General features: G+C 34.9%; 3 protein-coding genes across 4 annotated transcripts; 2 read left to right on the forward strand and 1 right to left on the reverse strand.

The window, feature by feature from the left end:
• Positions 1-521: 521 nt before the first annotated feature.
• LOC132033073 (uncharacterized) lies at positions 522-7,976 on the forward strand. The gene is made up of 15 exons (XM_059422936.1): positions 522-728; positions 2,569-2,960; positions 3,186-3,306; positions 3,519-3,635; positions 4,322-4,483; positions 4,606-4,677; positions 5,005-5,073; positions 5,170-5,250; positions 5,330-5,449; positions 5,524-5,598; positions 5,716-5,796; positions 6,114-6,187; positions 6,271-6,331; positions 7,018-7,073; positions 7,597-7,976. The coding sequence occupies exons 1-15, from the start codon at positions 597-599 to the stop codon at positions 7,679-7,681; spliced, it is 1,698 nt and encodes a 565-aa protein (XP_059278919.1). The 5' UTR covers positions 522-596; the 3' UTR covers positions 7,682-7,976.
• An 85-nt stretch (positions 7,977-8,061) lies between these two features.
• Positions 8,062-16,183, reverse strand: LOC132033072 (uncharacterized). Of its 2 annotated transcripts, XM_059422934.1 has the most exons (12): positions 15,877-16,183; positions 15,014-15,233; positions 13,884-14,084; positions 13,682-13,752; positions 13,272-13,431; positions 11,027-11,620; positions 10,037-10,417; positions 9,508-9,583; positions 9,354-9,417; positions 9,037-9,175; positions 8,675-8,788; positions 8,062-8,588 (listed from the first exon to the last, which is right to left on the reverse strand). In XM_059422934.1, exons 1-12 carry the CDS (start codon positions 15,987-15,989, stop codon positions 8,523-8,525), a joined length of 2,199 nt encoding a protein of 732 aa, XP_059278917.1. In that variant the 5' UTR covers positions 15,990-16,183; the 3' UTR covers positions 8,062-8,522. The 2 variants fall into 2 exon arrangements, with proteins under 2 accessions (XP_059278917.1, XP_059278918.1); XM_059422935.1 differs by lacking the exon at positions 15,877-16,183 and having other exon boundaries at positions 13,884-14,079; positions 15,014-15,228.
• A 5,960-nt stretch (positions 16,184-22,143) lies between these two features.
• LOC132033076 (rop guanine nucleotide exchange factor 1-like) lies at positions 22,144-27,341 on the forward strand. The gene is made up of 5 exons (XM_059422938.1): positions 22,144-22,613; positions 24,053-24,169; positions 24,258-24,796; positions 25,737-26,090; positions 26,723-27,341. The coding sequence occupies exons 1-5, from the start codon at positions 22,307-22,309 to the stop codon at positions 27,074-27,076; spliced, it is 1,671 nt and encodes a 556-aa protein (XP_059278921.1). The 5' UTR covers positions 22,144-22,306; the 3' UTR covers positions 27,077-27,341.
• Positions 27,342-27,423: the final 82 nt, after the last annotated feature.

The raw sequence follows: 27,423 nt of genomic DNA on the forward strand, positions 1-27,423 counted from the left end.
AGAAATGAAACATGACAACTAATTTGAGATGAAGGTAGTAATGAGGAGTCTTATTAGCTAAGTGGGTTCGATCCCCCAACTTGTAATCTCTTCCCTCATTTCCCTTCATTAAAACAAAAAAAAAACAAAAAAAAAAAAGGAAGGTGGAGGGAGTAATCATGTGTATTGAGGGAGATTGCAATAAGTACGCGTTTGGCCATGAAAATCAAATAGTTTTCACTTTGTTTGGAATTTTGAAGTTGGAGTTGCGTTTGGTTATAGTTTTTGCAAAGAATGTGTAGTTGTTTGAATGTAGTGAAAGTGAAAAAAGTGAAAACAGATTTTTAGGTATTTTTCAAATGAAGTTGTATTTGAAATTTTCATGACCAAACGTTAATTTTCAAATAAAATAAAAACATTTTCTGGAAAGAAGTGAAAAATAACGGGTCCTAAATCAAAAGATTAAAGAATGTCAAAATACAACATTTTTTGCGAATAATTAATGAGCAAATTTGAAACATTACTTGAATAAATAGCCAAAAAAAAATGAAAAGAGAGGGGAAATCATTGCAATTTATTTGGTTCAAAAAGTAGTTTCCAGTTCAGTGATACACGATATGGCCAGTGAAATTGAGGTTAACGCCGTCAAACACATGAGTTCGGCTGAGGAAGTGGACAAGTTACGTCTTCTCCGTGAAGCCGTCAATGCCCTGCCTGTTAACGCCGTTAAAGATTTATGGTCCATTGGGGTATCTACATCCTTTATTTATTCATTCACATTCTCATAAACCAATTAATTTTGTTTCTTAGGAAAAAAAAGAACTTCGTTGTGTATGTCTTTGAGTTATATTTTGTTATCAATCAGTAGTTTATTTCTAATAAATTAAAACGTGAACTGTCTTCTAGTATGGTCCGTTGGGGGTATGTATGTTGTTTATTGATATTCTTATTAAACGATTAATTTTATTTCCTAGACAAGACTTGAACTTTGTTGAGTTAGATTTTGTTATCAATCAACTTGACTGATAGTTGTTTTGCGTATTTAGTTTATTTGTAATAAACAAAAACTTGTACTTTCGCGTAGTATAACATAGCAACCCTGAAACAAGGGGGTTCAAATGATACCCATTGCATAAATCTTAACTTGTCATACATGTAATTTACAACCAAAAATAATAAAATGCATGATAATTTTAAGGATTGAATCACCTTGACTTGAAACAGAAGCTTGATCTTGCCTATTTTTGTATAAGTTGAATTCCCATAATGTAAAATTCTAGCTCCGCCATTGCAGCTGGGTATTATTTGGAAATTCTTGGGGGTGTTCTTGGCCATTTGATGCTTTTGAACATGATCCATGCGCCAAGGAATTTTTGGATTGCATTTTGTTAATCGAGGAAAACAAACGAAATCATGCAGGAACTTTCTTGAAGAAGTGTGTGAATTATTTCAAAGAGCTTCTTCGAGATTTAGAAAGCTGAATCACTAGTAAAGAAATTGGGGTGGGGTGAACAAAAAAGAAGTTTATCATTGAATCTTCATTTTCATAGAGTAGGTTGGGTATGAAATGTTCTGAGGTTCTAGAAGTTGCATCCATGCTTGCAGCCTTACTTCAAACATCTGTTGGAGATTTGCCTTCTGGGTCGAGCTCGTCGCACAGGGTTTCCCTAGTGAGGGTTATCTCTCCTGTGTGGTTTGCGAGCTATTGCACAGGAGCCGGGTTTACCCTGTGCGCACCTGAAGGGTAGTGGCTGCGGGTTCCCATGTCATTAAAAAAAAAAAAAAAAAAAAAACATTTGTTGAACTTGTTATATGAGATAGCACCTTTCAGCTTCAATTCACAGAAAAAGAGCTATTTGAGTATATTTCTTGAATTGGGAGAGAGGAAGTAAGGTTTCAAACATGTCTTTTTGATAAAATCCACATCATCCCTCCGTTTATTTATTCACGGGATATCTTAGCTTCAAGGTGGGTTGACATAGTTGAACATCTCACTTGCTGGAAATGATGAGAGGAGCAATGAATAATATACTTTCACCTATATGATTATAAAAACCTTTGAGGACAACTTTTTCTTAGCCTATTTTTCCGTCCTCCTTCCCCCATTCAAGTGCATGGATCTTGGAAGGTGCTGCCTTGTGGTTGGTGGAGTGGTTTTTGAGAACATTACGGGCGGAAAATTAAATGATTGAATTTATTGATTTGCTTGCAAAAAGATTAAAATGACTGAATTTTTTGAACATTAATGTATTGGTGGACGAAAACTACCTATTTGCAAATTATGAAGCTAAAGTTTACTAGAAGAATTACTTGATAAAAAAGTTTATTTCAAAGTTTGTTAAGTAGGTTTCTGGTCCTTTTTTTGTTATTTCAAAGCCATGCCAAGCGGTTTGTTGCACTATGCCATACTTGTGGAACTTTCGCCTTCTAAACAAGCGAATAATTGGTGAAGTTAATTTGGTTATTGACTATGGTGGGTCATCCATCTGTAATTAGTTTGTCTTGTCATTGGAGTAGAAGATGTTTTCTATTAGTAATTCTTAATCTAGCAACTCATAAATTTCTTTTGGTTTGTTTGTTTGATTTTAGGCATGCGTTCGATGCATTTTTCGAGTATTTGGACTTCACGAACTCATGTGTGCACATCCTTTACTCTCAATATCAAAGTGGTGTGATATTTTAGAAGATGTTATGAGAAAGAAAGACGTTGACACAGCTGATCATCCCCAAACAGACGGCGAATTTAGTAATGAGCAATCACATCAAGAAAGATCAAGGGAGACTAAGTTTTGCAAAATTTGCTTAGGCATTTTGCAATTTCTCTATTATGATGATAATGGAACTTTATTGAAAAAGTATAGTGCCGATGATTTTGCTTTAGTAATTGCTGAACTTGTAAAGAAACAATATCAACAAATTGACAGTTTTTCTCTTGAAGTCTCATTACCTTCGGCTGTAACAGAAAATGATGAAGCAGTCTGGTAAGAGTTAGAGTCTTATTTCTTGTTATCAATTTCATTGGGTCAGATGCCCCTCCAAAGTCTGTATGCTAGGAGATATGATTGCATATTATTTTCTTTTTTCGATCTGAAACTAATACTTGGATTTTGTTGCTTTTCACCATTATATATATATATATATATATATATATATATATATATATATGTATCTAATTTGAGTAACTCCCGAAATATTTTTGTTTTCAGGTTGTATATGAAAAATAAGTACCACCATGAACTTTGGTTCCAAGAGAAGGCTGAATGTCAATTCATTTCTACAAAAGACATCTTGAAATTATTAGTGATAAATCCATTACAAAGATTGTTGGTAATGAAATCTTCTTTTCTGATCTCTTTTGCACCTCTTCAGTAATATCAATATTTTGAAACTTTATGGTGATTAGAGATGTTGGTAATAATTGTGAACGTATGTGCTATAAGATACCTCGGAACTGAGAACATACATTGGGGACTAACGTTCTAGCTGAAATGCCTGTACAATAAAGGATATATATGTAATAGTTTGTTCATGTTTTGCAGGGTGTAAAATCTAATCAAGGTACTTTTCGTGGTCGTTTAACATACTCACATTCTGATGCATTAACAAGAGATGACGTTCAGGAAGGAAATGTAGGAAATAAGAGGAGGAAAACAGGCATGCTACCTTGTCAAAATACTTCTCTTTTTCCCATTTGAGATTTTAAGTTTCTGATACTTATACCTTACCTGCTGTCAATCTCATTCTTTCTGATACTTAAGTTTCTTTATTTTTCTTTTGTTTTGTTGAACGATATTTAGTTTTCATGTATTCCTCTTGTTAGTGAATCTCATGGCCTAGAAAGAGAATGCTAGGATGATGTAAACCGACGGTACTTCTGATGTTTTGACTGTTTACTCTATGAAGCTTATGTCAAAAAATCTTCTGTTTTAGGTTCTTCCAACTCTTTCCCTTGCCTATATTTAGTACCTCCAGCATTACCATCCTGTGATACTCATATTATTATTTCATATGCTGCCTCGAGCAGACTGGTCTGAAAGAAGTATTCAGTTAAATTGTCATTTAAGGATCTTGCTTGATTCAATATTAGGAGATGTATGAGTCTAATATCAATGTTCAAAGGAAGTAGTTTTAAAACCAAAAAAAAAAAAATAGAGATCCGTATATTATTTGATCTAATAGATAAGGGGGAAGAGATTCTCTCAGTCCTCCTCCTTTTCTGATTACCTGTGCTAACAAAGTTCCATTCTGTGCTTCATAATATCTGCTGGATCAAATGCTTCTTTGGTCGCCATCCCATAGTTTATTTGGGAGCAATAGAAAGTATATCTGATTGTTGACATACAAAGCAGGTTTCACTGGTGGCCTCAAGATAACTGGGGAATCTGTTACTCCCCATATTGAGTCTTCTGATAGCTCTATTGGTGATGGAGATGGAGACACTAAAGTTCGTCCCAAGGAGTCCCGAGATCTCAGTTGTAGTTTCTTAATGGCTCAGTTAGATAAGGTATTGCATCCAGGTTTATTCAGTTGGTCGGTTCTCTGACTTATTTGTTTTTCACTCTATTTGAAGTATTTTCAATGTGCATGTTTTTCTATCATATATATTGAGATTTTCTGCACTTGCAGGTCAGTAAGCCTTGTTGTCTGAACATTCATTGTTGTAGAAGCTCTATATATCTTGGAGGGAGATATCTTAAGGTATAGTAAGTTCAACCTGAAAAGCTTTGTTGTAAATAAATTTCTCTGCAAAAACCCATTAATAAGCACCACTGGTTGTTTGTCATCACTGAATTCTGTCAAAATTGAGTAATAAGACTATAAGGAGAAGGATGCAAAATGTTGTGGAGAAGTTAAATCATCCTATGTGAAGGACTGTTATCGGATGGGTTATTTCTATAGTCGTGAATTCGGCTTCTTGCCCATTATCATCAAACTTTATCGTTGATCAAACCTTCTTAGTTCCGACATCCATTTAAAAAGTTGCTTTGATGGAGTTATCCAACTGAAAATGTGCCTTTACTGCAGTATTCAAGAAATGTCAGCCAGACACGCTGGGTTATTGATGATGAACGAATGGGAGAAGCATCCGTTGAGGTATCAGCCTACTCTTCATAGTAGTAATTTCTCTTGTTAGTAGTTACTGTGAGTAAATGGTTATACATGTTAACCCTTCTATGAATGTTCTCATAGGAAATAGTAGGTGGGGCCATCCTGCCTGTCTTCCAGGGTGACAATTATAAGTTTCATGCTGCTGGTAGGGAGGACATTGATGTAAGAAAGATCTAAATTTCTAACAGGCCCATAAGTATTGGATGATTATTGATCCTCTAGTCTCAACTACCTTTCTCAGGTCCGGATGCTAGGTACAGGACGTCCTTTTCTGGTAGAGATACAAAATGCACGCCAAGTCCCTTCTGAAGCTCTCATAAAAGAAATAGAGGGGAAAATTAATAGTCTAGAAAGTCAATACGTGAGTTAATACTTATAAGTTGTCTTTGATAACTTAAATGAGTATGGAGCAGTCTCTAAATATTTTGCACGCAGGTCCGGGTTAAAAATCTTAGAGCTGTAGGTAGTCAAGGGTGGGACCTCATGCGTGAAGGAGAGTCTGAGAAGCAGGTAGACCTCTGGTTATTTAAGCTAGTATTAGCTATATTTACCAGCAGACCTCTGCTGAATAAATTATTTAATTCCCATACCATTTTCTCATAAGAAGATTATTTCTATCCAATACAGAAGCAGTACGCTGCATTGGTGTGGATTTCTCGTCCTGTCAGCGATGAAGATTTGGAAACTATATCATCACTAAAGGAATTGGTGAGTGGTTCTATTTGCATTTAATGGAAAGAGTTTGAAGAATTCCTAATTGTTTGTGAAATTTATGGTAAACAACTAAGACCAAGATTACCTTTAGCTTATCATTATTGGAAACGAAGTGTGAATTCTTTTTGTTTTGAAATAAAGCACATCCTTTTAGTTATGAGCTTCAAACTACTTCTAAACATGGGTCTAGTATCAAATTTGACTGTGTGTGTAATTGATAATTTGTTAAGGACTGATCCATGATCATCTTATCTGATGATTTGTTTAATTTTCTCTCCACTTTTTTTTTTTTTCGTTCCTCTGGGCTTCAGAAAGTTGCTCAAAACACGCCTATAAGGGTTCTTCATCGCCGAAGTCCATTGGAGAGAGAGAGAATTATACATTGGTATGAACAATTTCTAGCAACAGACTAACAGCTATGGGTTTACTTCTATATCAATCTCTGACTAGTTTTGTCTCTTGTGAAAGGATGAAAGTGGAGAGGATATCTGGAAGCTCACAATATCTTCTACTGCATCTGTGTACTCAGGTTACCATCTACAGTTGACATTACTTTGTTTTTCTCTAACTACGTTTTTTGAGAAAGAGAATAAATTAATAAATAGCTATCTCAAATCTCTTTGGAGTTGGCAACTTGTTTTTCTTTTGATATTGGAATGATAATGCCTTATTAGTGGTGTCGATTTTAAAGACAGAGGGCAATTGTCAATGCCTCTGTTTCAAATCATAACTGTTGTGTCACTTCATATAATTGATTAAGCCTTTTAGATTATGTAAATTGGTCCACTCTTTGTTGGCTTAAAATGTTAAGTTGTATAAATTTAGATTATGGAAGTACAAAGGTGGTTAGATAGTGTTTTAAATTTTGTTGTTTTTGAAATAAGGATTAGTATGAGGTATTGAAGTTAAGAAGAATTGAAACTATTTGATCTCCGAGCCGAGGGTCTACTGGAAACAGCTTCTTTACCCCCACAAGGTAGGGGTAAGGTCTGCGTACATCTTACCCTCCCAGAGCCACTTGTGGGATTACACTGGGTATGTTGTTGTGTCTCCTTTGATCTTGAAACATAGGTTGGTCCAAGGCTTGAGGATTCTTAACCTCTTTTGAATCCTTTTACAGTGTCATTTCTGTAATGCATGATTTCTCTAAGGGCTAATGAGTTCTTTCAAAATTATTGTAAATGAACATAATGGAGTGACCGTTATCTTTTACAGGCTGGGACGTATATCAAAGAATTTGTTCATGGGGATTTTGGTCGCACTCAACCCAGGTATAAAGTGGTTATCTATCTTCTACTGCTTTTCCCTTTACCATTATGTGGTTGTTATTAGTCGTCTACTTTATTCTCATCATTAAATGCTTCCCCAGAAATATTTACAACAACTAAGCCTCAAGCCCAAACAAGTTAGGGTCGGCTATATGAATCCTCATTTCATTTAAGCTCATATCATATCATCTTTCCCAGAAATAATTAAATAAAAAAAAGCTTCCCCAGAAATGATGTATTCTGAGGGGGCCCATAGAGAGTGACGAAATATTTATAATTTGCTGAATTTATAGTGACGAAATTATCAGTGACACCAACTGTGCTGATTTATGCTTGTGTTTTAATTCATGGTCAATAACTTATATTTAAATGTTGTATGGATTTGGATGAGGAGCCTTTCGCTGTTCTTGTCAACAATAGGAGGGCATAATTTAGTCTGTGAGACATCGTATCCAATTGTTCAGCTCTGTGGATCTACTTGTCAATTCTTCAACCATAAATTTACAAATCTTTTTGTATACTGCAGTATTGGTTCAATTCTTGGTTGCAGAACAGAGATATTGCAACTAGATGTTACGGACGTGAAAATGGACTGCTTTCAGGCAGATTGAGGACTATAATTCTATCGGAACCAGGGATTTGCATTTGAACATGATTTTCGACCTCCTCTGGTGCAATATGTTGTATGCATGGCATTTTGTACTATTTATTATGTGAGGAAACACCTAATTCTCCAAAATCAGTTGATTTCAAATGTTGTCTTCCCAATTTTTAGGGGCAAAAGTAGGACTAGATGTCATAGCATTTGTGTGGCTATACTTCTCATTTGTATTCTCATTAAGGTATAAAATAAGCATTGCAAGGTTAATTGTTCCAATTTCCAACTATAAAAAATTATCGTTTTTTTAACAGACTTAACGAGTAAATAGTCACATAAATTGAAATGGAGGACTGCTATTTAACGGCTCTTCGTCAAGAAAAGAGGAAAAGGTAATATCCAAATATACTAATTTCTCTTTCATAGAAATATTATGTACACATCAGTATTCTGGGGCGCACCATCAACCAAAAGTCCTATTGCGCTTACCAGCTCTATACACACACTACACAGGAAAGGGTGCTTCAAAAAACTATAAAACCTAAGAAACTATATCAGTGGTTATTCTACATGATAAGTTGTTCATCTTGTTAAAATTCTTTCCCGTGCACCCTCACGCCAAATAGCCGACCCCGACTTGCTTGGGACTGAGGCGCAATTGTTGCTGCACTCTCACGCCAAGAGAATCCCAAATGATACTGAAATGGTGGAAGCCTCTAATTTTTTTCCGAGAACTCAGTTTTTTTAAACAGATTTCTTTATTTGGAAATATAGCACCAACTGTGAGGACAACAAACTATGACCTCCTTATTCTTCCACCATTTTCCTTATTATGCCTTTGTACAAACATCATTTCACTCAATCCAAGCAGCACCCAACTCTTTAGCCATGAATGCATATCTATCTGCAGCTTCATCAATCTGCAATGCAGGTTAATAAAGTTCAACTATCTGACTTTGAATCAAAGATGCAAAAGAAATACAACAATTACTGGTGAGGAGCTTACAGTTTTTTGTGTTGGACGTCCACATCCATGACCAGCCTTACGTTCGATCCTACCAATAATGGGGTTGGTCTGCAGACTTTTCTCCTCACTCGTGCACAAGACATATTGCATTGTCTGTAGAACATATCGCGATGGAGTTAAGTTATATGCACTGATAATGAAACATTATTCTATACTATTAGTGTAACTTATTAACCTATTATAACATGTTTGCTTCCTATTTGTTCTAAGTTACTAATCACACGATGTTCATAGCTAGATGCATCTCATGAACAGCAAATATGCATGCTAATCAAAATAAATTAATGCACCTTGAATGTGCGCAAGTGAAGAACAAATGTTTTGGCTAATTAGTAACTTACAGCCAATAGTTTTAGTGAGTGCAACGGAACCACCCTATCATCATGATCTGCAGTCAATAGCATGATGGAAGGGTATTGAACATATGCTAGATTGGCAGATTGTTCCCACGGCCTCCTCACATTATGCAATGGTGAATATCTGAAAAGGGAAAAATTGTATATATGATGAGTAAATTCAATGTAGTCGCACGTGTTGGATCCTCCAAAAGACACACACCTATCGGCATTTTTGAAGAGTCGAACAACATAGTTTTTGAGTGACGATAGTGTAAAAAAATCGAAGTTAAGCCCTTTTAAATAAGAGTTCAAAAACTCACTTGATTAGCCATTGAAATTCTTCCTCCTTATCCGAACAGCCAAAATCAGAGGTCCATGCATGGCCTAATGAGAAAGGGAAAATAAATTGTTGTGGCATACAGAACCAACAACCAAAGTAGTAGCAAAATACAACTGTAAAAACAACACACTCACCTATAGTGAACTTGTGAAATCTAAGCATATCCATAACACCAACATGAGCAAGAGCGCAACCAAACAGATCAGGTCTCTGCAATTATGAAGCGCCCACAGTTAACACTGATCTATAAACACTACGCAACAAAAAGTAAAAGTAGGCATATATTTTCAAGATTAACTTCTACACACTGACAATGTAAACGTTTTTTACACTATGAGGTAAACTGCAACGACCTACAAAGGTGGAATTAGTAACCTGAACAATAATGCAAGTAAACTTCTGTAATATAGCATGTTAAGTTGCCCTGTCTCGTTACAATGCCAGTGGATACGGTGAAAACTCTCTATAACGGCGAAGTTTGTTTGGCTATACTTTAGCTGGTATAGCTAAATGTTGTTATAGAGAACATTATTATAATATAACATGAAAAACCGGTTCCAAAAAAAGACTTGGCCGTTATAGTGAAATGCCGTTACAGAGGATGACTGTTACAGAGAGGTTTGACTGTATAAGTTAAATTCCTTGAACAAATAGCTGAAGTACCTGATTGACACAGGCTCCAACAAGAAGGCCACCATTGCTTCCACCTTCAATACACAACTTATGGGGCTGTGTATAACCAGCAGTTACAAGATACTCCGCAGCCGATATAAAGTCATCAAAGCAATTTTGCTTTTTGGAAAGGGCACCAGCTTTGTACCACTCTTCTCCATATTCTCCACCACCACGAATATTTGCTATGGCAAAAACTACACCTAAATGCTTTGCAAGCACAACGCGAGCAGCAGAAAAAGATGGAGTAAAACTGACATTGAATCCTCCGTATCCGAATAATAAACAAGGGTTGCATCCATCTAGAGAAATGCCCTTTTTAGCCACTGTGAACATAGGTATCTTGACACCATCTTTACTTGGCACGAATACCTGCAAAATGGAGCCCGGTTCACAAGAAGAATTGGTCAAAAAACAATTTTTCCTTGTATATATATATATATATTGTTGAATTCCTGGTTCCGCTACTGTATTAAAGTGTTGTGACATCTGCTGGAATTAACAGCACAAGAGGAGAGATGCAAGAACATACAAACAAAGGAAACGAAAATATCACTATTTCCAGACGTGGTGCCAGTAATTGTCCTATTTTGCAAAAATTAAATGAATACACGATATATCGTCAGAGTAAACAACTTTTGCACTATCAGGTCATTCAAATGATATCTACCGGTAAGTCTCCTTAAAATGTGGGATTTGAAATCTTGAAAATAAGATATGTTACCTACTACAACAAGTAAAAATGACTTGATGGTGTAAAAGATGTATATTATGTAAACTCAGGAATACACACGCAAATGCAACATATTCAAGTAAAGATTTCAATACTCCAGAATAATTTAATAATGGTTATAAAATCATTTTAAGATAAGGTGATTCAATGTTTAAAAAGTCTTTAGAACAAACTTCTGTAAATTTCGCATTCATAAGCATCACATTAATGCCATAATGGCAAACTAATAGGGGGAAAAACTCATTCACCTGATTAACTTGGAACTCTGTCCGATCAAAGTCAGGAACGACGATTTCTCGAAATACTTTAAGATCAGGAACTTCACCCTTGAGGTTACACTCATATATCAATCCAGGGATCAAAAAGCTCATAAATCCAATAAAAACAGAATCATCTTTGCGACGAGCTGAAATTCCTGATACTCTACCAATATCAATAGGTAAATGATGAAGCAAGGCACCTGTTTCTAAATCTCTCAACTGCACAACATTTTTCACATCTCTCAGATAACTCACAACAAGTTGATTCTCATTAACTGCAACAGCTGATTGAAGCACATCCTTTTCGTCCTCTTGGATTATGTCAAACCAGAAATCAGGATTTTCCACGTCCACTCCGACTAATTTGTACTTAGGAGCATCCTTGTTAGTTTGAAAAGTGAAAACAGTGCCATTATGTGCAACATAATCATATGATGCATCAAATTTGTCAACAAGCTTGATAAAGGGAAATGCCTCGTTTTTGCCTTTGTAACTTGAAATCCCATTTGGCAATGTAGATAAAGCACAGTAATATAGTTGGTTGACAGTATCACAGTTCCGAAAAATGTATAGGAGAACATACTGCAAAACGAAACAGAAAATCTAATTTAGGCAAAAAGGAATAATTTTGAGCAGTTAAACTCTATTTTCATTTATGAATTTAACTAAGTACACAAAATTAGCCCACGGAAACATGACCAACCCAACCCGTTCAGACCCGCACATTTATTATTTTAGCCCATCTAAAAATTAGGCTGATATTTATCCCAGATTCACTCAGAAAACTTTGTCAGAAATATTTTCAAAAAGATATTTTTTTAATGTAATACTCCCTCCGTCCCAATTTATGCTAGTTTGACTAGGCACGAAGTTTAAAAAAAAAAAGGAAGACTTTTGAAACTTATGGTCTAAAACAATTTATAGATATTTGTGTGACTGTAAATCATTTCATTAAGGTTAAAAGGGGAAGTTTTGAGTTAAATTATTTCTAAATATAGAAACATATTATTTTTTTTCCGACAAACTAAAAAGAAAAGTGTATCACATAAATTAGGACACAGGGAGTATGTTATATATAGTTATAATAAAGAAAAAAATTGGTTTTATTAGGTACTTAAAAATTATTTTTTTAAAAAAAAAAAAACAATTAAAACTTAATGAAAAATAGGGTGGGTTGGGTTATCATCTGCGTTTTAGCCCATTTTGATATGCCCAAATCCAGACCTTCCCATTTGACACCCCTTAAATGTAACTAGTGGCGCAAGAATTATTTTTCTTGTTATTGTTTGACCTTTTCTTCAGTAGGATTGTTTTTGTTGTTCCTTCCTTTAAGGAGATTTGAATAATTTCCTCTATTAAAGGAGTTCACTCGGGAAGTTTGTTTCCCTTGACTTGTATTTAAATGTTACTTCTAGTTCAATAAAATGTATCTGATTCATTCACCTTATTTTCAGTTTCCTCTCACCGTCCACAAATGGCCTCCAACACTACAGTTGTCAATGCCAACGACACTACAGGCACAACTATAAGGTAGTCCAGTTCAACCCCGTTTCACAACTTCTGATTAAACTAAGCAGAAGTCACAACTTTGTTGTCTTGAAGGCACAATTGTCCATACTATGTATGGCGATGACCTTTATGGTCATCTAAATAGATTACTCCTGCTCCTAGCCTGATGTGGCGGTGTGAGACAGAGCGGAAGTAGGTCTGTTCAGATGACCATAGAGGTCGTGGCCATATATGATCATGGAAAATAGTGCCTTCCAGGTGGCAAAGTTGTGGCTTCTGCGAGTTTTAACCGGAAGTTGTGACGCAGGATTGAATTGGACTATCATAGTTGTGTAGGTTAGTGCTGCCAGCATCGATAACTGCAGTGTTCGATGCCATTTGTGGAGGGTGGGAGGGAAAAAGAAGTTCATAACTGCAAGCAACCAGTAAAGAGAGCAGGGAAAATAAGTTGCTGATGAATATCTGTATTTCCATTTATCAATGTGACATATTATATCAATTAGCATCATGAATATCTTTATTTCCATTTATCAATGTAACTTATATTATCAATTAGCATGACCATCCTTAATATGTATTTTTTTCTTTTGTTATTTGAATCAATGTCAAACCACTCAATTCAAGTTTTAACTGATTTTGCTTTAAGATTCCCTAATGCTCACATCACAACAATCATGCAACAATTAGGATTAAGGTAGATTTAGACTTAACAAGTACTAATTACCTTTCCATCTTCGGTCACTGAAGCTATATGTCTATGCATTGGATTTTCTGGATCTTTCCAACACAATATATCATCAGATTGATCAGTACCCAAGCAATGATAATACACTTGCTGGTGTAAATTTGCATCTGTCTCTCTCCCGTCCAAATTTTCGCCATTCCTAAGAAGCAAAATCTCCAGACTTTAGAATTAATCACATAAAATAGTTTTCTTACACTATCAGGTCATTTGAAAGGTACATATAATTAACGGTAACTGTCCATACTGAGTGTCATAATTTATCGAACACTAAGGCAATTGACCTTCTATAGCAGATTAAATTGTAGTGATACTGTAAAATTCCAGCACATCGTCTATGGAAACAAGTTAAATTAATTAGAAAAATACAACTTAAATTTATCAACACTCACTTGGGAGCTGGATAACTGCTATAGAAGAATCCTTTACAATCACGAGTCCAGCTAATGTTTGAGAACTTAACCTGCAGAGAACAAATTAAAATTACGACCACAACGAATAATTTGACCATAGTACACTGATAGTGTAACGTTTTTTCATATTGTCAACATATATAAATTTAAATCGAGATATTATATGTTTCTATTAACTTACCCACGAAATTATATCAGGCTCGTCGCCCTTATCCTCCACTCTCATAAGTTTGATAGTCACCCAATCACTTCCACTTGAACTAATACCATATGCCAAATATTTAGCATTCTCACTAATTGCACACATACTCAATGAAACTGTGCCATCCTCACTAAGTGTATTTGGATCAAGCAGTACTTCTGGCTTTCCATCCAAACTATCCTAAAGTAACAAAACACAATCCATACAAATAAAATTAGTCAAATAACATAAAAGAGACTTAAGGAAAGGAAAAGGTCCAAATTTATCCCTCCAGAGTTTAAAAATATATGAAATATTTTGATTTTACCGTCGGTCATTCACACTCCTGAAATTAAAAAATGATCTCGTATTTGTCCTTGATTTTATGGTAGAAATAGTGCCTACTGGCTACTTTTCAACATTATCTTTGGAAAATGGCCATTTGCATCGAAATCAACTAAAATGTGGCCATTTGTGAATTTACCCGATTTTTAACAGAGCTCCGACATGCACGTGTACGTGTCAAAAAACTTCGAGAAAAAAGTTCTAAATTTAGCCCGCATTTTGTCTATGGTTTTATACTTCAAATTGGAGGTCCAGCTTAGGTACAAATACGAAACGGCGTGCTAGGGTATGAACGACCATAAAGTATATAAAATATAGGGAAAAGGTGCAAATATACCCCTCGACTTTACGATTTAGAGTAGATATATCCCCGTTATAAAAGTGGTGTAAATACCCCTGCCGTTACAAAATGGTGCAAATATACCCTTTTTGCTAAGGATTTTTTTTAATCATTTAGTTTATTTTTTAATTAAAAAAAATACCACGTGGCTTTAAAAAAAAGTCCACCCTTTTTTTTTTTTTTTAGTAGACATATTTTTCTAAAACTGCATGTCATTTTTCTAATTAAAAAATAAGCAAAATGATTTTTTTTAAAAATCCGTTCGCGAAAAGGGTATATTTGCACTGTTTGTATAAGAAAGAAGGGTATATATACACTATTTTTTTAACAGGAGTATATCTGCTCTAAATCGCAAATATAAGTATATTTGCACATTTGCGTAAAATATAATAGAGGGTAAAATTAAACTATTGCGTATAGTAGAGTGATATAATAGAGCGCGAACCTGAACATGCAGGACTTTTTGAGGTTGAAGGCCCGTATTATGGAAGTAGAAGTACTTATCACCTGCCCTAAATGGAACATCATACTTGGGAAAATCAAACAATTTTGTTAGTTTTTCCCTTAGCTTTTCTCTTGTCTCACAAGTCTTGAGCACTGACTCAGTCAAAGTCACTTGTTTCTCAACAAACTCTTTCGTCTCCTCTGAATCTGGATCCTCAAGCCTAACACAAAGTTCAAAAACACAAAATAAATCAAAACGCGGCCAAAAATGAATCCATTTCCTTCAATTTAACGTTCTATATAGTTATAAAAAACCGGTAATTAAGAGCATGCATAAGCTCTTTTCTCCAAATTCTACCAACTCCATTTCATACAGTGAAGGAACTAGAAACATGAACAAATGGATTCAGAAAAATACGAAAATATTACACCTAGAATTTGAACCTAACCTAAAGCAAACTTTGAACCTCCACGGACCAATGCTAGCTACTGAACTAGAATCTTTCCCTATGTCAAGGAGATTCAATAGTATATATATATATATATATATATATATATATACCAAAAATAAAAAAAATAAAAAAAAGATTTTTACTCTATTAATAATGCAGAATATCTGCTAAGGGGATTCAATTGAGGCCTGGCCACAAGCTACGCAACCGTTGACGAGTCATGGAATTTAAGGAAAAACTTGAAACCGGTGGTTTTTAACTTTTAAGTATGCTAATTATTACCATGATATTAATTCTCTGGTAATAAGAGCAGGTCATTAAAATTTAAAGAACTTCTAAGTATAAAAATTTGTCATTCTAATCAAGAAAGAACGAATATCATATAAAATGAAACAAAGAGAGTAACACGTACCATCTATAAGGATCAGAAACGTCGACGCCATGATAGCTATCAATGACAGATTCATCACGCCGAGCAAATGGATATGTCCGGCTGGGCTCGTCAATGGCCTGAAGCGAACCCATTCTCCACAAAATAACGTCAACAAATCCTTCTATCGGAAAGTTTGGACGTAAAATTTAACAAGCTAAGGTTGCTTAATATGAATCAAAAGGCTTTTTTTGGAAGTCTTTGACGTAGGAACAACGTTGCTTATTGCACCAGTTAAATATAAGATAGAAGAAAAGACAAGCGTCACGTATTAATGCGAACCAGGTATGCATATTGTAGAAAATTGACATGAAGTATTATGGCGTGATTTGGTGTACAAATGAGAACATTGTGAGGAAGATGTCGAAGTTTGAATGGTTTGTTTGGGGCTTAGATAAACTAAAATACGCGCGAAAAGTAATAAAGAAATGAGAAGTGTTGTCATTTTGTGAATTATGTCGCCATATACTTTGGGACACTCATTTTCATCAGATTCTTTCATTATCGTAAGGAGACCTAATATCATGGGAAAAGAAAATGACGTACGGATGCACTCTTGGAATTGTGGGTTCTTAGCTGTCTTGGTCAATATTTAATTAATCGTGCGGATAAATTAGAAAAAAAAATTGTTTGGGGAAGACGTATTAAAATTTATAAGCAATAGAAAATTAATACATGTGATTTTCAAATCTATTTAGACATGACGTCTTTCTTAGTAGCGTGGAAGTATTGGTAGAAGTGGTGTTAGGTTTTTTCTTTTACTTTAATTCTATTTTCTTGGAGTACGTATATGAGCTTTGAATAAAAAAGAGAATGTATAAGAACGGAAGTTTATGAGGGATTTAAAAAGAAAAAAAATTATATACATTAGTGTATACGGGGAAAACCGGACGTAACGTAAACCAATGAAGTGAGGTCCGGGCAAGGAAGATGGGAACGTACCTGATGACATTCGAGCTGAACCGGAGGAGCGCTTGTACCGGAGCCGAACCGGAGGAGCGCTTGTACCGGAACTGAGCAAGGGTGCCATTCGGTCCCGTGTGGCCGTTGGTCCGGGTGGTCGTTGGTCCGGACCGGCGTACGTGAGCCGCGCGTCGATGGCGATCTCGTCACGGTCGGTATCAACCACGTGTGTCGGTGTCGACGACGCCGTCGATCCAAATCCCACCAAATCCGTTCGGAAGTTGTCTTGTTATTATTATTTTATTAGATTCACATTGTATGAAGCCCCCATGGAGGCGAGACTATAAATAAGAGACACCCCCTCCTTTGAGGAGGTTGGCTCCTTTACATTTCAAGAACATTTGTAAGAAAAGAATCTCATATACTTACTCTCCTCTCATTTATTAGGCCAAGGCCGTTTTCTTTCAAGAATTATTATTAATCATATAATACATTGCTCACAAGCGTCTACATCTTCGCTTCATTGGAGAGCCTTCCAATCTCTATTTCCTTTATCTAACATACGTCAAGAACAAAGCACATATCCTATACCCACTTACAAATTCAATTGATTATCCAAAGTTCGGGGTAAACAATTAGATGTTTGCACTTTCCATCTACTAATTAATAAGTGAATGATATGCGTATATAGTACATAAATTTTATCAATCAACTGTGATTTATTAATGTACGTATTCTCTCCACAATTTGTGTCTAATGCTCTTACGTCAAATTAATTAACTCAATTTGGTGCATGCAAGCACCACACATGAGTATATATTTTTCTGTATCACAATACTACACTTAAGTGATGCAATGTGAAATCAAAATTACTATGATGCACGTTGCTCCTGTACGTGAAACATGTTCCGTTAATTGTTGTTTAAAAAAAATGTTTTGTACTTCTTTCCGTTCTTAATTAAAAAGAAAAAGAAGAATAAATTGCCTCAATAAGGAATTCCACTAATAAATATTTTGGAGAAAAGACGAGTTGTTTCTTAAGCTTGAATGTACAAAGGAGAGGCAGGATAAAAGAGAACAGATTTCCCCCGTTCAATTTGTTGTTTGAGCAAAGAATTAAGACCTAAGCCTATTTAGTCGAGTTTATTTTTCCTCAAAAGTGTTTATTTAAAAAAGTGAGGTATTTGGTCAAGTTTTTGAGAGAAAATAAGTGCTGGGAGTAGCAAAAATCGTTTTTCAGAAGCTAAAAAAAATAGTTTTTGCCCAAAAACACTTTTTTGAAAAGCATTTTTGAGAAAAATACACTTAAAAACACTTTCTAAAAGCTTAGTCAAACACTAATTATTGCCCATAAGTACTTTTTAAATTAATTGACCAAATACAGATTGCTTTTGGCCAAAAATACTTTTCAAAATAAGTTGATTTTAGAAGTTTGGTCATTGATAAAATGCATTATTGTAACTTGTTTGTGAAAACATTAATTCTCTCCTAAATAGATATCAACTCAATTCCATCAGCTGATTGAAATAACTCTGCCAGTTGTAGTTCCTAAGACTTGTGATTAAATTTCATTAATGTTCGCTAAATATATCAAGATACTATTTCTCTTAATGACAAGTAAAGACCGGTTATTAGCGTGTTTTGGGTTATTTAATCTAGTTTATTTCTATAGCAGCATTACTGTTATTTAAAAGTTAATTACAGATAACTGTTTATAGCAATTAATTGTGAGTTGATAATAAGTAAACATGGAAAGAATGCAAATAACCCGCTTTAATAGCTTAAGCTATATTGATGAAAAGAATATTTTGTACCGTATAAATAAATATCACTTAAATCCTTTTATGAAATGAATAATGACTAAGGTTAGGAGTATTTGACTTTTTTGACATGCCCATCAAATAATGCACACCAGATCTCAAATTATGATACGTTCAATAGAATTAGAGCTAGCAGAGCAACGCAACATTAACCAGTTTGTGCACGCAAACTATGCTAATTGCACTAAATATGTGGTGCCATATTCAACGTTTGCAGAGTGACCTCTTATTTATTTTAATCTTTTCTACCACTTGGGTGTAAAAATGTCACGGTCGTCCGTCAGTAGAGATGAAGATTTTTTTTTAAAAACAAAAAAAGAGAGAAAAAGGAAAAATATCTTTTTCAAGCCCGCAAATTTCTCTTTCAAGTGCAATGGAAGTCACCAGTAGAGGCCCATGAATCTTTTTGATCATCCATCGGCCTGGCCCATAAAGGATGCAGAGGGATCAGAGCTTATAAGTAAAATTCTTGTTATTAACAGCTAGTTCCTAGTAAAAACTTACTCGTACCGCATATTTATTCGGTGTAAACATATTCGGTGTAAACATTCGATCCGGATAAATATTTACTGTGAGCTCTCTGGCAATTGGACAGCAATATAATGGCTCTAAGGATTGAAGGAGCCATCTAAAACCAACTAGATGATACCATGTCAGTAAGTTCGCTGGATAGTTAAAATGATACACTCATATTATAATTGCATATACAAATTGTACATGTGCCAACTCTTTCGAGTTAAAATTGTGTAAAAGTCAATCACATACACCCACGAAAGATGCAACAATAAATAGTTGGATACTCATAAATAAAAGTGTATTTTTACGACATTACCCTTGACTCTCTCTAATTAATTGCACTCTAATCAATATTGATTACTTTAAAAAACAATTAATGTTAACGACAAAGTAGGAAAAATTTAATTAATTCTATCTTGATTTTATAAGTGGACAAATATTTTGGAACGGATATTTATTGTGATGTGAACAAATAATATGAGACGGAGAGTATAGTTTAATTAAAGGGGTGTACGTAAATGATAGTGCAAATTAAATTTGTGTATGAAGAAGAAATAATAATTCAGCAATAGTAGAATCTAGTTGGTGTAGGTCGCACGCATTGATGACAGTATTAAACCGCGGTGGACAGAGGTCTTAAGTAGCCTTGGCAACTATTGGCATTTACCAACAGGAATAACTGTCCAAGTCTCCAAAGGGAAGGGACAAGCACCAAACTAAATTAAATTCTTTTGGTAGATATAAATATATAGCAACATAAACTCTAGCCCGTGTCATTAATTTCAAAATTAACCCTCAATAATATTACTGCACACTGCACCAGTTGACATATATGATGCTCATTTTTTCTTTCTTTTTAACTTTGTTGAGGTGATATTATGTTCTTCATCAAATTGTATACTACTATGTGCTGGTGCCGTCTCAAAATACTTGTCATCTTTTTGCTTTACAAGATTCAAATTATATGAACTTTGACCAATATTTTAATATGTATTTATTCATTATAGTGATTTAAGAAGATTTGCAATTACTTATAGTAGTACTTTTCATATAATTTTCAGACATTTACTTTTAATTTAAAATATTAAATTAATTTAATTCAATTTAGCTTAGAACATTAGTTAAATTGACTTTTGGAAAGCGAAACATGAGAAGTAATTTGGGACGGAGGGAGTGGTATTATATCTGTTCTCAAATCTGTTCTCTCCAAGTGAGCTTTTTTCTCCTTTTTCGTCTGAAAAAACAAAGCATATATACAATAACTTAATAATATTGTGTTATCAATGCCATTATTGATTGTAAACTCGTGTTTCTTAATGTGTCAACAGTCACATGTGATAAATCCACTACATGAGATCCTTTTACGAATTTTTTTAAGCTACTACTCGTGATTTACTTTTTACTACTTTTAGTGACATCTACTGTACTTTAAATACTACTAGGTCAAGCACTCAATAGAGACATCCACCAAAAATTCTTTTTCCAACTTTACCCCAAGTGACAACCATGTCTAAATTAAAACGGTTGAACGCAAGCAAACTTTTAGCTCTCCTAAGAAACAAACGATTATACAGTAGGAGTAAGACAAACCTTATTAAAAGTAAATGCGGATTCTGGATTCAAGTTATGTGAATTCAAATTTTAAGGGTTTTAGCCTTGAATTCATTGTTATATTTTTAAAAAATTATGAATTCATATTTATTATTTATTGTAATTTAAATGATTTTTTCACATAATTTGACATTCTACGTCGAAAGTATTGAGATCAAATCTTTGATTAAAAGATTCTTTACTTCTGAACTTGAATTCGAGACCTATTAAAAGTGAAGTGATTTATCCATCCATTAAAATATCTAATTAATTTCATGGATTAATGGAATAAGCAATTCCAATTTATTTGGATTAACACGTCATTATTTGTCAATCAAAGTCCACGCCTCGAATCAAACAAAAAGGAGTCCAATGCCATGTGATCATGGGGTCTCCCTGCTTTCCGCAAAATCAAACGTTCGATTATGAGAGTGAAAAAAAAAGAAAAAAGAAAAAAAAAAGTGCGATGCACATTGAAAAGAAACTGAAAACAGTGATCACTTTCATTGCAGCAACTAACAACCTTTAGTTTTGAGTGATAATTTTCTCAATAACTGTGGGATTCAAGTTAGCTTGAGCAGTGGAAAAAAAAAATTTGCTTGAGTACATTTTAACTAATTTCATGAAAATTGTTACCTCTTACCAATGCAATTATAATATGAATATCGAATAATTTTGTTCACTAAAGCTTGCACACGAGAAAAAATTACTTAATTTTTTTATTTAGGCAGAAATTGGAACCTCAAATTTCACGATTCTTAACTTACTTTATTCATCATAGATCACATAATTTGGCGCAAAGCTTTTGAGTGGTAATCCGTCCTTCCAGTTTTACTTGTCATGTATTGACTTGACACACCTTTTAAAGAGTCTTAAATGAAATGACAATTTTATATATCACCCTTAATTATTACTAAGTCATTTAATGAACAAAAACAATCCAATATACTTTAAAAGTTGTGCATCCACTTAATTTCTTAAAATATTCAACCTAATAATTTATATTAAAAATAAAAATTAAATCATCCCGAAATTTTCCAAACTGAACAATTAAAAATGAAAACTATTTTTAGCAGGACAAGTAAAAATGAAAGTAGGAGTACTAGATCACATAATTAGGCGTGAAGCTTTTGAGTCCATTCCATAATAAGTGGTGTTTTAACTTATGCAAACCCTTAAGAAATTATTTATTCCAAAAAAATTATGAGTATTTTTACTAACATACCCTCAATGCCTAAAAAAAAGTAACTTAATTATTCTTGATTATAAATAAGGATAAGTTTAGAAAAACAAGATCAATTTCTTCTTAAAATCTTAAAATATTATTTATTTTAAAATTAAATAAAAAGGTTAAAACACCAGATATTATGAAATGGGAGCAGTATTATATTAAGTGCGCAGTGGAAAAAAATAAATATACCAGCTGCTTTTATGACACACACTTTTGCTTTTTCCTCCCACTTTACTCAACAATTCTTCCCTCACAATCATAGCAAACTCCATTATATAAATTGCCTTTATCACACAATTCACATTTTCCCGTTGTTACCACACTTTTTACTTTCACTCAACTCCCCGGAAAAATGACGAGTTCATCACCGTCAACCGACGACGAGTACGATATACAGAGCGAGCGTTTTGATGACAGTTACAGTCTCAGTGCTGACGTCAGCGAGTCGGAAACTAGTTGTAGTAGCACCAGTACTTTCTCTGGTCGTCGTCAACAACAACAGGATGTTTCTACTTCTTTATCATCTTCTTCTACTACGCTTCATTTTAACTCCAATTCCGGTTTCCCTGAACCGCCTACTGTTATGTTGCCGGTTGTTGGAGATAGACACGTCATTGTTCCCCGTAAGAAACCGGATAAAGGTGAAGCCGAGTTATCAGGTGCATATTTTGATGCCCTTTCTATATTCTGTGTGTAATTTTGTAACCTTTGTGCTACAGCTTTCCTTTCCCGAGATAATGGTAAAATCACGTCTCAACTGTGTCACTTTTTCGTGAGTTTTCTACCTGAATTATTAGGCGCGCGAGTTTTCTAGCTCAACTATCACTTTTTCATGAGTTTCTTACCTGTACTGCAGCTTTTTCATGAGTTTCCTACTTTAGGCGTGCGAGTTTTCTAGCTGAACTATCATTAACTATTTATTAAAACACACCTTAATTATGGGTTATTCACTTTAACTACCTGAAAAAGTGATAGTTTAAATGTGTTTTTAACCATTAACTCTTTTTTATACTAAGCAAGTAAAAATGCAACTAATAGTGAAAGTTTTTACTCCATCCGTCCCAAATTACTTGTCACATCTCCTTATTTGAGAGTCAAACTATATAACTTTTGACCAACATTTTATATACTAGTATGTACTTTTCACCATATTGATATTAGAAGAAGAAATGCAACTGTAGTTTTTGAATGTCTAAGTTTATTTTAAAATATTAGATTAATCTAATTCAATTTAGCTCTGAAGATTAGTAGAATTGTCTCTCGAGAAGCGAAACATGACAAGTGTTATGGGACGAAGGGAGTAGCTTCTTCATGTATACCCCGTTTGTCCCAAATTACTTGTCATGTTTCATTTCTCTGAGACTATTTGACTAATCTTTGTAGCTAAATTGAACTAGATTTATTTAATATTCTAAAAGTAAAATTTAGATGTCTCGTAACTATACGAAAAGTATTATATATTGCAATTCTTCTCAAATCAATATGGTGAAAAAATATCTTAAAATGTTGTTAAAGTTCATGTGGTTTGAATCTCATGAAGCGAAAACTTACAAGTATTTTGGGACGGAGGGAATATAAGTTAGATTCCTATTTCTTTTTGTATTTTTAATGTGTTTTGGCATCTTTGTTTGTTACCAAGAGCATGTCATTCAACACTAATTACGGCTTGTTTGTCTTCCTTCAGTGGTTTCATGGACACTGAAACCACCTGGTGGTATCAAATTGAGCAAAATCAATAAACCATGTTATTCGACTGGGGGAGAATTGAACTTATTCCGAGAAATTTCGATATACTTTGAGCCTAGAGAATCTTCTCTTCGCTGTTATTTTAAAAGAAGTATGTTACAATGATATTCACTTCGTTTTCCCTTGTAAGGTTACTGTTGACATTAAGGATGTTTCTTGGAAGTTGGAATATTTTCGTTTCTTGTGATTTTGTATAGGCTTTTGGATTTTTCTTTTAGGATGAAAATGGATTAGAAAGGATGCCATTTGTGCCAGTTTTGTCTAGTTTAACTCTTTCCAATAAGTTGTGTGTTTATGTAGTATAATTTTACCTGATTTCATGTGGCACTGAATGTTGTTTTTGTGATTACAGAAGTTGAATTGATGAAAGAGCGGTTCGCTAAACTACTGCTAGGAGAAGATATGTCTGGAGGAGGACAAGGGGTCTGTACTGCTTTCGCCATCTCCAATGCCATCACTAACCTAGCTGGTATTTCACTTCGCATTTTAGCGACCTTTAATTTTGGGCAAATACCTCTAGGATTAACATTGTGCATATTCTCTCATTCCAATTGCAGCCACTGTCTTCGGGGAACTCTGGAAGTTAGAGTCATTAGCACAACAAAAGAAATTGATGTGGCATCGAGAGATGGACTGGCTTCTGTCTGTAAGTGATTCAATAGTAGAACTTGTACCTTCTGTGCAAGAGTTCCCTGGTGGTGGGACTTTTGAGGTTATGGTTACTCAACCACGGTCAGACCTCTATGTAAATCTTCCAGCACTCAAGAAGCTAGATGCAATGCTAATAGGAATATTGGATGCCTTTTCTGGTTGTGAATTTTATTATGTTGACCGAGGGGTAGTTGTTGCTGATGGAGTAGACGTTGAAGCATATCCTTGTTCCCCCTCCTCTAATAGACCTTCCATTAGGCTTGAAGAGAAGTGGTGGCTACCATTCCCAAAGGTCCCACCAAAAGGTTTGTCAGAAGAGACAAGGAAACGATTGCGGCAGTGTAGGGAATGCACAAATCAAATTTTCAAGGCAGCTCAGGCGATCAATGCCAGCACACTATCTGAAATGGAAGTACCAAAAGCTTACCTGGACGGCTTGCCAAAGGTAAGTGTGCTCATAATTGAAATGGTCGATCTTTTGTAACCTTTTTCTCTTTCCTATCAATTAATAAGCTATATGTTTTAGCTGGACTGGTATGGACCTTTTCATTCATCTGCAGGAAACACCAGTGACTCATTAATTCTAGGCACACTGTACGTTTAATATTCCTATGTCCACCCATATTTTTGTTTTTTAAGTGTCCACCCTTCTTCATGTCGCCCATGGCATGATAATCTTCTCCACTGATACAGCAGGTGCAGTTGAGTTTCTTCTCTTCTACTTCTTTTATATAGTTCTGATAATAGTAGAGTATGCCTTCAATTTCTGATTTTTGCCATGTCAGACAAACCAACAACTTTGACTGCTTAATTAGCATACAGACAGTTAATTCCATTGTTTCTGTTCTTTTTGGATTTGTATATTTTATATATATCAGCATTATATCTGCACGCTTAATCGTGTCTAGATTACCTTTTAGCTCTGAGCCTCCTCCATGCCCTTTGGACTAGGTTTTGGAATGATTACAAAATGAAACAATGAAATATATATCAGCATTCTTTCTAAGCATTTAGGTTATTGCTCTAGCGTTGTCAATGACTGTATAGTCCATTCTCTCCGTTTCTTCATCTTCTGAAATTTGGTCACTTGTTCGTGAAACTAAGTACTTCTTGGTTATAAACAGAAATAGAGCATCTTGGTGTGGAACTTTTCTGAGATATGCCTTATCTAACGTACTTCAGAAAGATAAATAGTCTTCCGACATGATCTTCATAGTCTCTGCCTTTTATTTTTCGTGTCCTCTTCCCTTTGGGCTTTTGACAGCTTTTGACAAACTTTGTTATTGATTTCTCCCCCAGTATTACTTTAGTTACTTCCACAGCTCTCTAAAAACTTTTACACATGCTGCTTTTGTTTAATTCACCGTTGGCCTCTAATTTCTCAGAGTGGGAAGGCATCTTTAGGGGAAATTCTCCACCGATATATCACTGCTGATCAATTCTCTCCAGAGTGCCTTCTTGATTACTTGGATCTCTCATCAGAGTTTACGACTTTGGAGATTGCAAACAGGATTGAAGCTGCTATGCACGTTTGGAAGCAAAAATGTGAAAAGAAGAACTTGAACCGGTCAAAGTCTGGAAAATCATCGTGGGGTGGAACCGTAAAGGGACTTGTTGGTCTTATGGAAAGATATCAACTATTGTCACAACGAGCTGAGAACCTGCTGAGGAACTTAAAGCTAAACTTTCCCGGCCTTCCTCAAACTGCATTGGACGTGAACAAAATTCAGTATAACAGGGTATACTCATGAGTCTCTTCTTTACTGTTCTACTTCTGTAACCACTTCCATCATGTCAGTCGCTTTTGCTTATTAATGGCTGAAAGTTAAGTAAGGGAGCTGATCATCAAACTTGATTGAACAGCCTGGTTAAGTTGCTTATTCCACATATCAAATGCTGCTTAATGAGAAGATCACCGCAGACACCAAAAAATCTGAAGCTGGCCAAGTTGGTAAAATGGGGCCTTAGGGGGCGTAGAACCCTTCCAAGTATATACTTATAATAAAATCACAAAAAATTAACCTTTGAAGGTTGATGCTACAATTTTCTAACAATTTAAAAGAAGGTCGATGCTACAATGTTCTTATTTGATATTTGCATGACGCTTCAAAAGCTTATCTCGTGTTCATAATATGATTAATATCACCTCTTCAATCGAAATCAAAGCTTATATTTTTGCGACTTTATTGCTACCTAAAGTAGTTAATATGGTCATCTTAATACCAACCTTTGTTTGATGTAGAAGGTTACTAGAAGGACAAATATAAAACTGTTTACCATTACTAACATCTATTTCATGTGTTCCAAGGAGTTCCTCAATTATATAAGGATTAAAGAAACTGAGCTGCAACTGTCATGTTCATGTATGCAGGATGTAGGACATTCAATACTTGAGAGCTACTCTAGGGTGTTGGAGAGTCTGGCCTTTAACTTGATGGCGAGGATTGAAGATCTACTATATGTAGATGATGCTACAAGACAGCGTGCAGCTGAAGAGTCAGCAGCAATGCTCGACCAGCAACAAGGATTCTTTAACGCGCATTCCCTACAGAATCGGGTTCCTTGTGCTTCCAATTTGGCCCGAAATAAGTCTCATCCGTCTTTGACAAGAGCTTTCAGTTCCTTGGATATAGTAGCTGAAAGCCCCGAGAAAACAGCTCAGTCAATTGGGCATACTGCTCTTAGCAGCCCACGAGTTGAGAAACACAAAGCACTCAGTTTTTGAGGACTTGGAAGGGTGATAGTAGTGGAAGTAGGTATAGAATACAATGACAATTAACTGCGATTTGATGCTCATCAGTTCTAGAAATTTAGGGGTTATTAGACTTTAGAGAATAGCTATTCTAATATCAGTCTAATTCTTTGAGTAGTTAGCTGCAACTTAAAGTTTCCAGATAATGCAAAATCCAAATGTCCGAGACGCGGTACTGTGACTATATTCTGGATTTGGACAACTATATGTATATTGTTAGAAAGAGATTGTATGATATCCATTTAAACTTCGACCTTCTAATCCAATAAGAGCAACCATCTGGGTAAATGTTCCTTTTATTTATGTAAAATATACTGAAT

This window comes from Lycium ferocissimum, chromosome 10 (genome assembly GCF_029784015.1).
Source record: "Lycium ferocissimum isolate CSIRO_LF1 chromosome 10, AGI_CSIRO_Lferr_CH_V1, whole genome shotgun sequence".
Lineage (NCBI taxonomy): Eukaryota > Viridiplantae > Streptophyta > Magnoliopsida > Solanales > Solanaceae > Lycium > Lycium ferocissimum.